General features: G+C 36.7%; 1 protein-coding gene across 2 annotated transcripts in view; it reads right to left on the bottom strand.

The window, feature by feature from the left end:
- The window catches only part of Grid2 (glutamate ionotropic receptor delta type subunit 2), a 1,510,676-nt gene that overhangs the window by 1,183,292 nt on the left and 309,305 nt on the right, over window positions 1–18,079 (bottom strand). For both annotated transcript variants that reach the window (XM_045143055.1, XM_045143054.1), the window contains exon 2: window positions 15,293–15,448. In XM_045143055.1, coding sequence (XP_044998990.1) covers window positions 15,293–15,448 — 156 coding nt within the window. The remainder of the gene's footprint in view (window positions 1–15,292; window positions 15,449–18,079) is intronic.

The following is an 18,079-nucleotide window of genomic DNA, read 5'->3' as shown; positions in this document are numbered from 1 at the left end:
CTAAGGAACCTCACTTACTATTTCGTGGCATGGTTAATAGTTTAGTCATATAGTAACATATATATACATATATACACACACTGTATTTTCTACTCAAATATATTAGCTTATATCATTCTCTTTTATCTCTCCTACTGAGCTCTAAATTCAATAGATTCTTGGACTAAATTTGCTGAATTTATATCAATAAGCCCTGGTCAATATACAATCAGTGTATAAGAAAAATATTACAAATGAGTCAACAATTACAAATTTAATTTTTTTCCTTTTGTTTTCTTTCAGTTAACTTCACATCCAATACTTAAGCTTTAGTTTTTTTCTGAACAAATGATGTATAAACTAGAGATTTAGTCTCTGCTCACATGGAGCCCTGATATGAATTCTGAATAAGCTGAAGGTTGATGGCATGACATACAACATGATTTTTTTCTACTTTGCCAGACATAATAAATAAAGTTTAATACTTCACCTAACAAAATAAGAATCAATATTTTAAAAAGGACCTAATGGTATCTATGATGAAGTTAATTTCTATATATATGCAGATGCAAACACAGACATGATGTATATATACACACACATATACATACATATATGCATCTGCATATAATTTACCATAGGACAAATGATGCAATAAGAACAAGTTGTCTAATGTGGACACATAAGTATGTGTACAACTATGTAAAATACAATGCACAGTGAGTGTGGTAGTTTGAATGTATGTCCCCCAATAGATTCAGAAGTTTATTAAAGCTTGTAACTTGTATCTCAAGCCCCCTGGCTAAAGGACTTGTATGTCACTGTGGGTGGATCCTGAGGTTCAGCCATAAGGTGTTACTGGGAGCCAGTTCTGAATTTCATCCTAAAGTATGCAGAGTGTTTGAGCTCTGCCTTGGGGTTCCTGGGGTGTGCTTGCTTGTGGTGCTGTTATTGGTTTTCTCTCTGCATGGATTTGGTAAAGGAAGCCAGCTTCTTTGGCCATTATGAAACTTCCCCTGGATCCATAAGCTTCAAATAAATCCCTTCCTTCCATAAACTGTGGAAGTTCATCCAACTTGAAGGTAAAAAAAGAAATTGGTGCTGGAGTGGGAATTGTTACTGCACAATGAACCTGACCATGTGGAGTGTGGATTTTTGTAACATTTTTTGGAGGAGTGGACATGGACTTGGTACTTGAAGCTGAAGATGCCTTCCAAAGTGGTAAGCCAAATTTTATGGACTATTCTAGTGAGAACTTAGAAATGTTAAGTGAAGAGATTATGTTGGCTTTGGAATTTTCAAAAGGTAAGGAAAAACGGTAGAGAACTTTTCTGAAACTGAAGTACTGTCATCAAGGTTGGATGTGTTCTGCTGCCCATGTCCAGAGAGGTTGATAAAGGTCAATGCTGGGCTAAAGTTACATAAATCAGAGGTATAACATTTAAAACTGAAGAAATTCAAACAAGTTTAAAATTGCAGGCACAGGGCTGGAGAGATGGCTTAGCGGTTAAGTGCTTGCCTGTGAAGCCTAAGGACCCTGGTTCAAGGGTCGATTCCCCAGGACCCACGTTAGCCAAATGCACAAGGGGGTGCACGCATCTGGAGTTCCTTTGCAGTGGCTGGAAGCCCTGGCACACCCATTCTCTCTCTCTCCTCCTCCTCTCTGTCTGTCACTCTCAAATAAAAATAAAACAAAAAAATTAAAAAAAAAATGCAGGCACAGAGGCTTTATAGATTACTGGAGCTGCTTTTGTCAAATATATTAGCATTTGGAAGGAAGATGGCCCCAACTACTTTACATTAAAACAATAGAAAGGATGCCTGAGGAAAGACTGACTGGTAGAAATACAAACTATTTTGAAAGGAGTTAACTGAGAAGTAACTTACTCTTCGAAGTTAAGATTTATTTCATCCCTAAATTAATGTTATGGCTGTGTCCTGCATACCTGGTATTGGTTGCAGAAGCATGGAAAATGTGTGTGGAGTGGGTCATGTTGGAAGCTTGGTTTCCAATACAATACAGTAATATTTCAAGTTGGAGCTTTTGGAAGACTGCATGATGAGGGCTCTGGCCTCATCAATAAGTAAATCAATTAGTAAATCCATGATGAACTCATAATTATATGACACTATAGAGAGATAATGGCAACTTGGCAGTTGGAATTTAATTGTAGGAGATAAGTCATAGTAGGTATTCCATGAAAGGGCATACCTTGTATCATCTGGATAGCTCTCCTCTTCACTTCTCTGTTTCCTTCTTTTTCTCTTCTTCCTCCTGCTCCCAATCTCCCTTTCCCATCCTATTTCCTTTCCTCATCTACCATCCCTCACTTCTCTACTTACCTCCCCTTCCCTCTTCTTTTCAGTCACCTCTCCTCCCCTCCCTTTGCCTCCTTCTCTCCTCTCCTCTCCTTTCTTCCCCTCCCTCCCTCCCTCCCTCCCTCCCTCCCTCCCTCCCTCCCTCCCTCCTTCCCTCCCTCCCTCTCTCTCTCTCTCTCTCTCCCTCTCTCTCTCTCTCCCCCCATCAGTTTCCCCTTCTCTCTCCCCTGCTTTGGCTGTTATGTTCTGTCTCTTCTCAGGCCTGAAAGCAACTAGGTAAAATGGTTATGGACTGAAATGAAACATAGAAATATTTGAAGCAATATAAACATAATAATTTTCTTCTTTAAGTTGTTTTAATCGAGTATTTTGTCATGCCAATAGAAAATTATGGCAAATATTAGGTACCTAGAAAAAATATTTATGAAATGCCAAGTAAGACTATTAAAATATTCTCTGAATTATTTTTTTCTGACCTTGATTTGTATAATAGTTCCTTTAAATTAAAAAAAAAATGATTTGTGAGAAAAGATACTTCCTTTCTATTTTTTATTAAAGTACACATATATGATATCTTTGTCTTTTACATTTGAAAATATTGGTAAGTTTAGCCAATCTTGCCATTGTGTTATTAGTGTTCTAAGAATCAAAAGCAAACATGATTTGAAATGAGATATGATTTTCATCAGAAAATAATATAATACCGTATACTATTGAAAAAGACAATACTGAGAATTTTAAGAAACCAGTGACCATGTTTAGAAATAATGTTTCCCCATGTAGTCAGTATTGGAAGATAATCTTTTAAACAATCATGTCAGAAATAAAGTCAAATACCAGAGATAATGTACCACCAAAATCAGAAAATTTTCCTTGAATTTATTTATGTACTAGACTTTCATATGAAACATCCTCTTCAGTATGTTCCTCTGTGGCTTAATCCCATTCAGTAATTACTCAGTGCATTAGTTACTTCTTTGATTTTATTAAGTATACACAAATAATTGGAAAGCTTTAATTTAGTCTCCATGGCTGTCTGAACTTCCCAGAAATGGTAACATGGTATTTAAAATATACCGAACCCTAAGTACACATGTTGCAACATCACTATTATTTATCAAATAAATTACACTACAAATATAATTCTCATCTTCCTGTACTAGCTCCTGTACTAACTAACTAGCCCTGGAAATGAGAGAAATAAAAAAGGCAAGAGCATTTCCTTCTATAATATTTTTTATAACCACAGAATTTAGAATCAAGCTTCATCTTTCCATCGGGAAAACTATAATAGTAACTAGGAATATAATAATTTCAGATACAGAGCTGCCTATGCAATTCAACAATGCAAGTTGCGGATGAAAGGTTGGGGGGGAAAGCATCAGAGAGGACAATCATAAGAATATGGTTAAGTTGTTTGTCTGTAAGGCCAAAGGACACAGATTTGATGCTGCAGGACCCATGGAAGCCAGATGTACAAGGTGACACATGCATCTGGGGTTTGAAGTGGCTGGAGGCCTTGGTGCCTCTACTTCTCCTCTATTTGCCTCTTTCCCTGTCTCAAAAAAAAATAAATAAAACCACATCATAGATTAATAAATAAAACACTTTCCATTCAGTTTGACAAACCAAAGATAACCTTAATAATTCACACTAGATTCAGTACTGTTGATATCCAAGCCCATAGTGATTGAGTTTGCTTGCCTAATTTGTGAGCAAAGAATAACCTATTACATCATCCAATCCACTGCCATTTATATGTATTGATATTAGTAAAAGAACAGAACCATAGTAATTATAGTCCCATATAATTTTTATATAACATTCATTGTAAAACCTTATTGACTGCATATATCTCTCTATTTCACGTGTGAAGAAATTAAGGCTAAGAGTCAGTAGATATGTTACAAGCATGAAACTGGGACAAAGTCAGAATCCTATGGAGACCAAGATTATGGTCTCCAATGAGAAGTTCCTATTACTTTGTGGCCAAAAGAAAGGCTACACACATGAAAATCTCTGTAAGTTAATAATGCTTATCCCCTTTAACCTATCCTGATATCACTCTCAGTTGGAGAGTCTTTTTCTTTTTCAGAAGGCAGTAAGAACCAAGGACAAACCAAATCTATCAAGATAGAAAAGATTGCTGACTCCCTGACAGGAGATGAGCCATGCCTTGCATCAGCTAAGGCCAGGTGAAACCCCAGAGGAAGTGGTGAGATGAGAAAGAGTGCTTTTTCCACAGGAAGCCTGAAAACATGTTCCAGAGTACTGGAGACAAACAACGAGGATACTCAAAATGAACCAAAGCAGAAATTCCAGAAGCTGCAGAGAACACAACACTAAAGTAGTCTTAAAGCACACCCACCATGGCTCAGGGAATTTGCAGAAGGTGGGGTGGAAAGAGTGTAAGAGCCACAGGGTGGGAAGGAATATCCAGAGGTATTGACCCCTTATACACGCACATGCACAAAATGGCTTACTGTTGCTCTCACAACTCATAACCTATAACCCCACAGTGAATACCAGCCCACTGAGGAGGGTCCTCTGTGGAATGGGGGCAGGGAGGAGGTAAATGATGGTGATAACATATAATGCATCTACACAAAGTTTCTAGTTAATAAACAAAGGTGTGTAGACAACCATAGATTCTGCTTTCATTAAATTTATACATATAGGCAAGCATCTAATGTCATGGCCCATGAGGTGAATTCCTTGCAAAATAGCCAGACCCAACATAATAGTAGAAGTTAGAACAAGCTAACCAGCAGACAGCACAGGGCAGTCAGCAGGGTGTGCAGCCTGTACAGAGTGGTTAGTTCAAGGCTGAAGGCTCCTGAAAAGTCCTAGCTGACTCATTTCATTTCCTTTCATATCCAAAATATGTACCCTCCTCTTGTACACTGACCTCCCCTTTCAAACTGAGTGTTGCCACGATAATTCTTCATTGTTGACAGTTTTATGGATATATTCAATAAAATTTGATACCACTATTCCCAGTTATTCTTCCTTTACCCCTCCCACACTTCTAATTCAATCATCATTGTACTTTACATAAAAAAAAAAAAAATCATTGTAGAGAATCTTCACTTTTCAGATGGCAGTGACCTTGGGATGACTCAGAAGGTATCACGGTGTTGGAAAGAAGTGACCACAGTGCTCAGTACTGCAATATCTCTATCACACCTTCCAAGGCTCAGAGTCTAATGTGGAAGAGGTGGCAGAAAGAATGTAAGAGACAAAGGAAGGGTAGGACTCCACACAATTTGCTCCCTCCAGACACAAAATGGCCTGGATATCCATGACCTCACAGTGCCTAACACTACCTACACAAGACCATCATAAGAGGAGGAAAAGATCATGATATCAAAATAAAAGAGAGACTGATTGAGAAGTAGAGGAGATATGGTGGGGAATGGAGTTTCAAAGAGGAAAGTGGGGGAAGGGAGGGTATTACCATGGAATATTTTTCATAATCATGGAAGTTGTTAATAAAAGTTTGGGGAAAAAAAAAAAGTTGGATGTGGTGGTGCACACCTTTAATCCCAGCACTTGGGAGGCAGAGGTAGGAGGATCGCCGTGACTTAGAGGCCAGACTACATAGTCAATTCCAGGTCAGCCTGAGCTACAGTGAGACCCTACCTCCAAAAAACAAAATAAGTAAAAATTTTAAACAAAGAGGGCTGTAGGGATGGCTTAGCAGTTAAGGGGTTTGCAAAGCCAAAGGACACGGGTTTGATTCTATAGGACCCACATGAAGCCAGATGTACAAGGGGACACATACTTTTAGAGTTTGTTTGCAGCAGCTGAAGGCCCTGGCGCACCCATTCTCTCTCTCTCTCTCTTTGTAATAAAATATATTACAATAAATTTAAATGGAAAAAAGTAGCTCCAGTGAAAATGAGAAAAATAAAACATTGTTTTTTGTGTGGTTTTTCTGACCCAGTGAATTAAATGTGGGGTGCATGATCATAGGTGGAAGGTTATTTGCATGAAAACGGCAACCACCAGAAGCCACACAACTGAAGGACATGAATCCTCCTCTGCAAGCAATCACTCATTACTACTATTTATTCTAGGATGTGTGGGGTCTCATGGATCTGTTCCTTTTCTATGATTAAATATTTGCAGGCTCAGTATCATGCAGGAAATCACCTCTGCTGTGAGTACTGAGTGTAGCAGAAGTTTGGCACATAGAAGATAGCATTCTGCATCCTATTTAATAACCCAGTGTTCTTACATCAATCATTCCTATTCCTCTTCCCTGAATTTCCCTGAGCCTTAGAAGCTATGGTTTTGAAAATTATAACATAATTGAACAAAATCCAATATGACCTCTCAAATTAAGCAAGTAAATGGTATCATTAGAAACTTGGTGATATATATATATATATATATATATATATATATATATATATATATATATATATATTAATAATTTGCAAAAGTAAAGTCATCTTTGATTTGTTGCCCACACTTCTATGTATATGACTACTACCATAGGACTCTCATAACAACCACAAACTCAAGGTAAACATGCTTTGTTATCAAATATATCCAATATACCCTTTTCAGAGGTAAGACATGTAAGCCAGTCTTGATGGCATGGCTTGCCTAGACCACAGGTTTTTCTTGATGTATGCCAAGCCTTTCTTTGTACACTGGTATGTGGGTGAGGTTATGAAGGCAGGAGAGTTTTCTGAGGCCCATGAAAAGTTTCCTGAGGCCCATGGCCACCCTAGAGATGAACCATTAGGTGGTTGGAACTGACAGTACTGAAGGACAGGATGAGGGAGAAGAACATTAGCCATATGTGGCAACTAACACTCCAGTGTCCTCTCTTTATTCAGTTTTGTGGAGCTGTCTGTTCAAGAACCATCCATAAAGGCGAAACTTCCATTTTAAATGGCAAAAAAAGACAGGTAGAAGAATATTTTACAAAGTCATTATTCTAAAATGCAGACTAAATTCTGAGTTATACCATCTGTAGTAGATAGCTGTAGGCTTATTGAGTTGAATTTTAGACCAGATACAGTTATGAATAAAGGGATATTTATTGAAACTTACAGATCTAGGGGAAGTTTCACATTAGCAGAAGAAGTTGGCCTGTTTTTACAGGTCCAAGGAGAGAGAAGGAGAGGGTGAGAGAGAAAGCCAAAAACTAAAGAAAAACCACACAGCACATTTTAGAAACTCTAGTTAGGTATATTTTATATATTTTTAGATTGGAATTTTAAACCCACTACTATATCTTAAGATGTGTCCAGTGACACCACTTTTAGCTAGGTGGCTGTAGATGTGAACTTAAACTAATAAAGCATTGACTATATTGGGGTCATCTATTTAAACTACCATATCATCATAATCATGCACTTCATCTCCACATGCAGTAGGAAAAGGAAGTGGCAAGCTATTATTATGGTGGCATTGGTGGGAGAAATAACATGTTACTGATAACAGAAGAACAGATTTTCTTTTAGATACAACAGGCTACTAAAATATGTATTTTATGACTGAACTTATATAAGTAATACTTGTAGATACTAAAGTAAATGATTCTAAAGGAAAGGGCTATAACCTTGTGAGATAGTAGAATATAAACATGTCCATTCTCTCTTTCTTTCATACTCTGCCTCTTTTTCTCTCTCAAATAAATAAAGATAAAAAAGTAAACCACATGTTATTTTTTTAAATCTCCATTCATAACTTGTTAAGGTGCAAGAAATGAAATTAAGATTACTTTTTTCTCCTGAAAAGTAATTCCCAAAATAAAACATTTTGCTTAATTGTACTATCAAAATGCTTATAAAGCCAATCTATATTCAAGGCAACAATTTATTTTTATGGTTTAAAATCCACAGCTTTCCTCAAGCACATTTTAATTATCTCCAAATCATATACTGTGTACTCCGTTTATTCTTTTCTCTATCTCTTAATGTATCTGCTTCTATATTGGAAATGGCAATTTATATTGGAATAAGGTAACTAATAATACCTCTTTGCTCAATCTAATGGGTATTTCTCCAGTGGAATGTACTTCTGTGGAAAGCTTATAGAAGTAATGGTGAATGTTGTCTCCAACTGCTATAGAATCAATTGCATCCGAATGCCACACTGATAAGGAGCATTGACATTACATCTTAGGATTATGTGGACTTTGTTTCCCAGACCTTTAAATGTGGTTGTCATGAAAGAAAAGTGATAGAAGACTTGACAGGAGAATCTTAAAGAAGTAACCCAAGTTCATATTACAGACCCACAGAGAAAAAAAAAATCCCTTAGTACAGCTGCTAAGGAGACACTATTGATAAGGTGAATTATGTGCATGACTTACTGCTCATTGCATTTCATACATGTCGATAAGACAGATGTACCTACTACATTGAAAGTAGAAGCTGGTGATGAAGGTCCACTTCACTTTGGTCTAGGAGGGAAAGATGAATCAATAAATGTTTGAATGGACAAATAAGTGAATGAGTAAAATTATGTGCACATGTTTTATTTTGTTTTCTAGATCCCTGGCACTACCAAATACTCAGGTTTTCAAGCACCAGCAATTCAGAATACAAGTTGGGATTTGTCTTATCATTTGTTTTTCAGTAAAACACAGTCTGATGAGGGGGGCACACTGTGGTTCTATGATAGGATTGCTATAGAAACCATATACACATGTTGGAATTATCACATAAAACATGTCCTATTTAATACAGAAAGTTATAAAGTATGAGGCTAAGCTTGGAGAGGTGTATCTAATAGCATACCCACATAAATCATTGCTTTGTACTTATGTCTTCTGTCAACTAGAATCTTTTTTAGACAGTAACACAGAAATATCCACAGTGGATGGTGGGATGCTTGGTAAAATGTTCCTTTTCCCTTACATTTCCTTACATTCACTGGCCATATAGTCTTTGGCCACCCTATATGCTCCTATACAAGGGTGCTGTGCAGCTATTGGAACATGCCCTCCTGGAAGGAAACAAGAAGCTCATATGACACAGAAAGAATACTTACAAAGTTTAGCAAACTCAGGAAGTCACAAGATTTACTAGGCCCTTAGGATACAAAAGTTGTAACAACCTCCAGGGCAAAGAGAATCTCCAGCCAACCAAGCTGCCTGCAAGTCATACGGGGGTGCAGCATTTCTGGGTGCTTAATCAGGGTGGGTGGGATTTTGCATGATGCAGCTCTTTGAGTTACCCATTTTACTTCCAAGTGCCCCTTTAAAAAACCTTTCACCTATATCATGGAACCACACCAATAAGATCACTTGTACACCAAGCTAGATCTGAGTGGAATCATTTGTTTGGTCTGCTATTGGTATCCTATCTGGAGTGAACAGATGTTGCTTCACATCTCTTCAGCAATACTTAAAATAGCAAATGGATATGTGCATTTCTGAGAAAAAAAAAAAAAGAGAGAGAGAGAGAGAAGGGCTAGAGGAATTGCTTACTCGTGAAGACGCTTGCCTGAAAAGGCAAAAGACCCAAATTCAATTCCCCAGAATCCACGAACGATGCACAAGGTGGTGGTACATGCATCTGGAAGTTGTTTATAGTGGCTGGATTCCCTGGCATGCCCATTCTCTCTCTCACCCTCCCCTCATAAATAAATAAAAATCTTAAAAAATTAAAATGAAAACAAAGAGAAGATGTCATTAACTAAAACCAAAATCAAACCCCTTGTTTTACAAATTTTCTGGAAATACTTCTAATCATTGCCTCTTAGAAGATTCATGAGGCCAAGCATAGTGATAATGAACAACAACAATGAACTTCTCAATCAAAAAATTATGCTTCCCTGATTCTTATGTCTAAATAGAATCAAAGGATTTTTCATCAATCTGATTTTGACTCATAATTATAGTTTTATAGTGCTTTGAAATAGATCAAAAATATAATTATGACATTTCTATATTTTCCTTAAAAACAATCATTTGTGACTGTATCATAATTGAGCCAAATACTCATTAAGCTTTATAGTGCATGAGCTGGCTCCATGCCTATGCCTCCATGCAATCCTCATCATGATGAAATCTAACCCATCCCCCTTAAACTGTAAGCTTACATTAAACTATTTCCATCTTAAAGTTGTTGCTGGTCAGATGTTTGTTCATAGCAATGAGAAACTAGCATATGATATTGATACCAAGAAGCAAAGCTATTGCTGCAATAAACATGACCAATTTTTTAGTAGGCTTTTTGAATTGATTTATAGGGCAAGTGTGGTAGTTTGAAATTTTGGGCTATAGAAGGTTCACAATATTGTAAGTAAAGCCTAATGGGTCATTCTGGTGTGCATTTAGAGGGCCAGGATGATAAGATAAAGATGATTAGTGGGGCCCAGCTCATGAAGTTTCAGAGGGAAACAAGGACTTTATTAGGAACCAAGGTACAGACAGTTTAAGATATCCTAGCAAAGAAGCTGACTGTACTCTGCCTGTCCCCAGAATTTGAATATGTCTAAATTAAAAAAAAAAATGAGCTACTGTGCTCTATGGAAGAAGTTTCAAGGAAGAATAGCACTGAGTCTGTGATTTTTAAAAATTTTTTCATACTGCTATTCTTCAGAGATAAGATGAAAGAGCAAATTTCAAAATACAAAGATGAAAAAAGTATTTGAGAAAAGGAATGTGTACAAATTTAATGTTCTGAACACTACAGCAAGCAAAGCAGCTGAAATTGCTAAGGAGATTTAACAGGAACTATGCTGCTTTACACTGGTACAATATGAAAGTTTGTTCGAAAAAATGAGTCACTGGAGCAGGACCTTGGAGTTTTATATCCTATTCTCACTTCCTTTTTATTTTTTGTTCCTGCCTGCAATTGGCACAAGGCAGTTTCCAACTCTTGCCACCATGATGGACTTTACCCTCTGAAATAAGCTGAACATAAGTACCTTTCCTTCCTTAAACTGCTTCCAATCAGGTGTTTGTTCATGGCAATCAGAAAGTTAACAACGCAATGAGTTATTTTTATTTGTTTTCTATTAATTATTAACTTTACTGTATAAACAAATCATGTGTTGGTCACATTTCCACAAGGTTATACTCTTAATACTCCTCTTTCCTGCCCTCTTAATACTGAGGGTCCTCCTCAATGGGGTTACTGGTATTCAATGAGCATCATGAATGCATCAGTGAGTCTCTGGGTAGGGGTCAGGGAGAGTGCTTCCAGATACTCCTTCCAACCCTATGGCTCTGAGAATCTTTCCACCTCCTCTTCTATAATGTTACCTGAGCCTTGGTGGATGTGTTATAATTCTACATTAATGTTCAGCTCTCTGAAACCTCTGCATTTCTGCTTGGAAGAGTTTGAAATCTCAACAGTGTCTATTGCCATCTCTTAGAGTTGATTTTCAGGATAGCAGTAATAGAAGCACACAGATCTAAATGACTACTTCATCTTCAATGTCTCCTAGGCCTGAAAATGTTTACCTTAATATTTCCATTGTGCATCAAATCACAATGCTTTATATCCTTACTGACAAGTCCAGTGCATGTAAGTAGTATACTGCTGTCAAATTTCTACATTCACCTTCAGATGAGAAATTTTCACATTTTTTTTTCTCATCACTTGTCTAGGCATTCTTTCCTTGTAAATTCTCCCCTTTCACAGATCATAGTGTCTTATGTTTAGCCAAGAATAAACAAAGTAAACAGTTGCTACTGTCTTTAGTAGCATTAGAAGTTTCTTTCATACCACATGTTTGCATATTATGATTTGAAACTTTAAGGCCACTACTGATATTTTAAATACTCTGCCCTGGTTTGTGATTTCGTTTTGAAGATGCAGTGGACTTTTACTTACTAAGCCCTGATTCTATCTGTATACTTTTTCTCTGATTCCTTTAAGAAAACCTCCCACCACCTGGAGATACCCTTTTCTGAAGCCATGTCCTTCACAGAATAAATACAAAAGTGTCTGAAACAATGAGCCAAAGTAAACCTTCCATTCATTAAGCACTTTCAGTCAGGTATTTCAGATAAAGAGATGTGAAAAATATGAGTATTTCTGTGTATTCATACACAGATGGAGCTATATCAAAGGAAGAGAAAAATGGACATCTATCATAGGTACTTGTTGCAAGTCCACTGAAGCAGCAAAAGGAGTGTTCTGGAAACTGGCGATGATAATGAATTTAAAAAGATAGATAAATAGGCGGGGGTGATAATGGGCACATAGCTATGAATGTCACATAAGTTATTAGCAATAATAATTTATAAGTAATCAGAATGAAATTATTGGATTATTTGTCTTTCCCTAAAATAAGTAATGTTTAGACTCTCATTTTATGGATTTTCAAAGCATGATGCTGAAGAAATAGTCATTATTCATTTATTTTTATTTATTTATTTATAAGACCACGAGAGAGTAAGTATGGGTGTTCAAGGGCCTCCTGTGACTGGAAATGAACTTCAGATACATGTGCTGCTTTGTGCATTTAGACTTAGGTGGGTATTAGGGAATTGAATGCAGGCTACTAGGATTTGCAAGCACATGCCTTTAACAGCCCTCATCTCAAAGTAGCCATATTTCATGATATAATTAAGGTTTTTTTTTATTCTTTATAATTACTCCTTCTTATCATGTAATAGAAAAGTAGTTCAAAATTGTCTCTTGTTTTCTGTTAATTGGATCATTTTCTTTTATTCCAACCAATATGCTACAAAAGTGCTTGAAGTAACATACATACATACATATATATATATATATATATATATATATATATATATATATATATATATATAAAATATAGGGAAAGAGGAAGACAGAGAAAGATAGAAAGAGAGGAGAATGGGTACACCAGGGCCTCTAGCCACTGCAAATGAACTCCAGGCACACATGCCTCCTTGTGTATCTGGCCTATGTGGGACTTAGATATTTGAACCTGGATCTTTATGCTTTGCAAGCAAGCAACTTAACCTCTAAGCCATCTCTTCAGCCCTTGAGGTAACCATTTATACTTGTAACATATTCCCTGGTTCTTACTATGTGATACTGACTAAGACTCTGTTTTAGAACTTCTCAAAGTAGACTATCAGAATAATTGGGTCAGAATAGCCTACAGGTATCAGAAATCTTCAGGCCACCTTCCCAGTTTTCTTCCTCTTAACAGATAGCTAAGATTTCCATCTGGAAAGCTCATTTCCTCTCTCAGTTTTCATTCTGTGTCACAACTTCTTTCAAGGTCCTACAGTTCAGTTGAAAGATTTTTTTTTTTTTCTATGCTTCTACAGTTTAACTGGCAGGAGGATGATTACACAAAGCACCATCGAGAATAAAATTATTGTAGTCTTCTGAAAATATCGTCTTCCTTTTCAAATGTATTCTTTTAAAACAATGCAAAAGATATATTTTTTCTCATTTTAGAATTTTCTTCTACCAATTGCATTGCCTACATTATTTTACCGCTGCCTACAGTTTTCAATGAAGGTGGATACCTTCATAGTTAGAGACAAACTAAAATGGATATACAGTGCCTTAGAGGCGAGTCAAAAAGTAAATGGCACTTCATTTACTGTTACATTATCATTTGGCTTATTAAAATTATGTGTTGAAAGAAATCATAAGTACATTTGTAACATTATTCTTAAAGAACATATCACTTAAAATACATAATTACTGTGTTTTTGCCACATTCCCTCATGAGGCAGGGTCTCACTCTGGTCCAGGCTGACCTGGAATTCACTATGTAGTCTCAGGGTGGCCACAAACTCATGGTGATCCTCCTACCTCAGCCTCCCTAGTGCTGAGATTAAAGGTGTGCACCACCACACCTGGCCTATTGTTTGTCTTTTAAAACTATTTCATACAACAATAATTGACAACTTCTAATGTGGTGCCTGATTTTTCTTCTACTAAATCCTACTCAAATTCTCAATGAAATGGATTTATTTAACTATATTACTCTTGCCTTCATTATTATTTGCCTAAGTATATCATCAAAATCAAATATAAAATGGATCTTTGTGCTCTTTTAACTAATAAAACTGAACTTTTCACTGGGCTTATAAAGATCGTTCATAGTTTTAAATTCTAGGAAGTCAAAGTTCAAGGGGCAGAGTCTTTGTCAGTGAGAGTTTCTTTATCTCCCACAGATAGTATCTTTGGAAGGTGACGGGACTACATACTATTCTGGTAAAAGGATGGTAGTCCTATTCATGAACGCAGAGACTTAAGCATGACCTTATCATCATCCATATCGCCACCTCCTAATATCACCCACGAAATTTATGCACTGCAATATAACAACAACACAAGAAACCAGGACTGTGTCAACTACCAAGAACTAGTTTCCTGAAGAACAAGTACTTTACTAAAGAAGGGTCTTGACATTTAATTACAGTCACAGCATCAAACGTAGATTTCCATCAATCAAACAAAATGAGCACTTATTGAAATGATAATTCATATATAGTCAAAATGATAGTTATTACTTTTTTATTAATGAAAACTTTCACATTGCTCTTGAGTAGAGAGAATGGAAGTAAGTGTTTTACAATTGGGATACTCGTAGAGGTTAACAAAGAAACAGAACTTATTCAACAAAACTATTCATATGTAGTATCTTACAGAGTTCCTTATAGCATCACATTCATCTTGTGTTCACCTGGAAAGTCATTGAAAGTTGTAACCCTCAATGAAGGACTTATCAGAAAGAAATCCACAGTAAAAACCATGGCATACTGTCATATTTTAAAATAATGCTCAATTTATGTGATATTAACAAAATATCAAAAAACATTTCAATGAAAATGTGCCACATTTCATATTATATTTCAACTAATATAAAAATTCTAACAATATATGTCTCCTCAAGTTAGGTTTTACAAAGGCACTCCTCAGCACAAAGTAAAGAAATACTCAATAGAACAAACAAAAGTGACATTCATGTTTAATTACTATTTTTAGAATCTAATTTCATTTCCACTTGAATTGAACAAAAACAACAAACCAATAAAAATAACTAGTGGACTACCACTCTATCTTACCTTCTTGGACAGCTTGAAAGGGGTTGTTGCCATCAACAAACGTCACTGAAAATGTGATTTTCTCAGTTTGTAGGATTTCTTCATTCTGGTTGAGGTCACCAACTGCTGTACGAAATACCTCATCATCCTTTTTGGCAGATTCATCAAAAATTGCTCCTGGAATGAAGAGAAGGTTGCCATTAAACAATAACATAAATATTCTCTCACATTCTCTAGAAATAGGCCACAGAGACTTGTATTCTTGAAAAATGTGTACTTTCACATAAAGCATGTACTTTATTTATTATAGAAACTTGTGCTGCCACAAGTAGTATGTAAGGTGAATGGAAATATATAGCTACCACTTCTAATCGGGTGATGAATCAGTCATATTTACAGTGTCGTCCTTGACTATACTGATAATTTGCAGGTTCTTTCCATTTGGAACACACATGATTTTCTCCTATGATCTTCACCACTCCAGTTAAAAATAGGTCCTCATTTAAACTGCCTTCCTTTAAGCCATAAATAATAGAGTAAATGAGTCTTTTCCTTCTCACACAGAAGCCCAATCATCTGTAGCTAGGCTCCACATATGAGGGAGAACTAGCAGAGGCCAGTAAGTTAAAAAGGAGATATAAAGGGAAGAGAAAGGAAGGGAGGAGGATACTTAATAGGTTGGTATTGTATATATGTAAGTAGAAGAATAGATTAACAGGGGTGAAAAGGCCCAAAGTGAGGTCAGGGGAAGGGATTGAGTAAAGGAAACATGGAGGGAGGGCTAATCAAAATCTAAGAGGATGCAAATAAATCATATGGAATCCTCCAGTTTCAGACAATGGAACACTTAGGAGCTATAGATCATTGTTAGAAAAATTTCAATGCCATGGATGGGATACCTCCAGTGAGTTGTTGGCCAGGGAGGTCCCTGATGGCCCCAAAACATTATAGGCCATTGCTGAGGCCCTTGGTTTCCCACCAGGAATAGATGGTAAGACTCTATTGCTGGAAGACTCCAAATACTTGGGCTGCAAGTCCACTAAGAAATCCTGCTGGAACTGAGCTGATAACCTCCTCCATGTAGACCAGCTGACGGAAAACTGGAAGAAGCCAATCTACATGTAATTCAATGGGAGAAAGAGATACCACCAGTGAAGACACTCAGCAGTGGACACTACAAGCCTTATAATGGGCCAGCCAGCCCAAATGAGCCAACGGGTGCGATAGTAGCAATCTGTCATGGTGGAAACCAAATGCCCTCCAATAGGAGTGGGGGCCACTCCATGGTGGGGGGAATACAGCCCTGATACTGAAAACTTAAAACATGGGTAGTCATGAGCCCTAGGAGTGTAACATCTGCTGATGTCTGGAAAAATGTATATACTATGCTTATCAAACTGCCCAGTAAGCACTTCTCTTAATATTTATACCTTTATATTAATGCTACTCTCACTTTGGGTAGAGAATCTTCTCTTTTCAGATGGCAGTGACCTTGGGATGATTCAGAATGTATAGTGCTGGAAAGAAGTGACTGGAGTACTGAGTAACATCACAATCACACCTTCCAAGTCTCAGGGTCTAATGCAGAATAGGTGGCAGAAAGAATGTAAGAGCCAAAGGAATGGTAAGACTCATTACAACATGCTCCCTCCAGGCATAAAATGGGCTGGATATCCATGACATCATAGTGTATGACACTACATACAAAAGACCATCATTGGGGCTGGAGAGATGGCTTAGTGGTTAAGCGCTTGCCTGTGAAGCCTAAGGACCCCGGTTCAAGGCTCGGTTCCCCAGGTCCCACGTTGGCCAGATGCACAAGGGGGCGCACGCATCTGGAGTTCGTTTGCAGAGGCTGGAAGCCCTGGCACGCCCATTCTCTCTCTCCCTCTATCTGTCTTTCTCTCTGTGTCTGTTGCTCTCAAATAAATAAATAAAAAATTTAAAAAAAAAGACCACCATAAGAGGAGGAAAAGATCATGACATCAAAATAAAAGAGAAACTGATTGAGTTGGGTAGGGGATATGATGGAGAATGGAATTTCAAAGGGGAAAGTAGGGGGAGGGAGGGTATTACCATGTGATACTTTTAATAATCACAGAAAATGTTAATAAATTTGACAAAAAAATAATAGAGTAAATGAAAAAAATACATGTTTCTCAGGGTAAATAAAATGATTAACGAATGACTATGTACACCAATATGGTATATAGCCAAATACGTAAAATAATGTTTCATTTTTTGATTATCTTATTCATTGGACATTTTGATTTCAAAAATAAAATTATATATATGGAAATATTACCTTCTTACATGTTTAAATATAATAAGATTATTAGATGCATACATATATAAAGACCTGTCACTCAAAACATAAACACACTATAATATGGTTTTCACAGACACACTTGGCTACATAAATGAATAAAAGTAACATCAACAATTGAATTTACTTTTACATCTGTTTTTAAATCTCTAAGTCTTCCAGTGTGGGGCGAAATAATGAGGTCATTAAACATAGTCCACAATACTTGAGTCATTGCACTAACAAAACATGGGTGAAACTATGACAGATTTAACACGTGCCTTAGGTTTGTTTTGGCCATTCTACTCAGATAAAAATCTGATTTTTTTGGAGCATTTTATAAGAACTCCACTTTTAGTTGTCACATCTCTTTTATACTCAAATGAATTATACTAATACAATGACCTAGCCATGCTAACAATTGGTTTGCCATTTGCTGTATATGTTAACCTCTTATCTATTGGTAAGCATATGAGAGAAATAGTGAATAAGTTTAATTGAAA

The sequence above is a fragment of the Jaculus jaculus genome, chromosome 2, assembly GCF_020740685.1.
Source record: "Jaculus jaculus isolate mJacJac1 chromosome 2, mJacJac1.mat.Y.cur, whole genome shotgun sequence".
NCBI classification, from domain to species: Eukaryota; Metazoa; Chordata; class Mammalia; order Rodentia; family Dipodidae; genus Jaculus; species Jaculus jaculus.
This window is presented reverse-complemented; position numbering and strand designations above follow the sequence as displayed.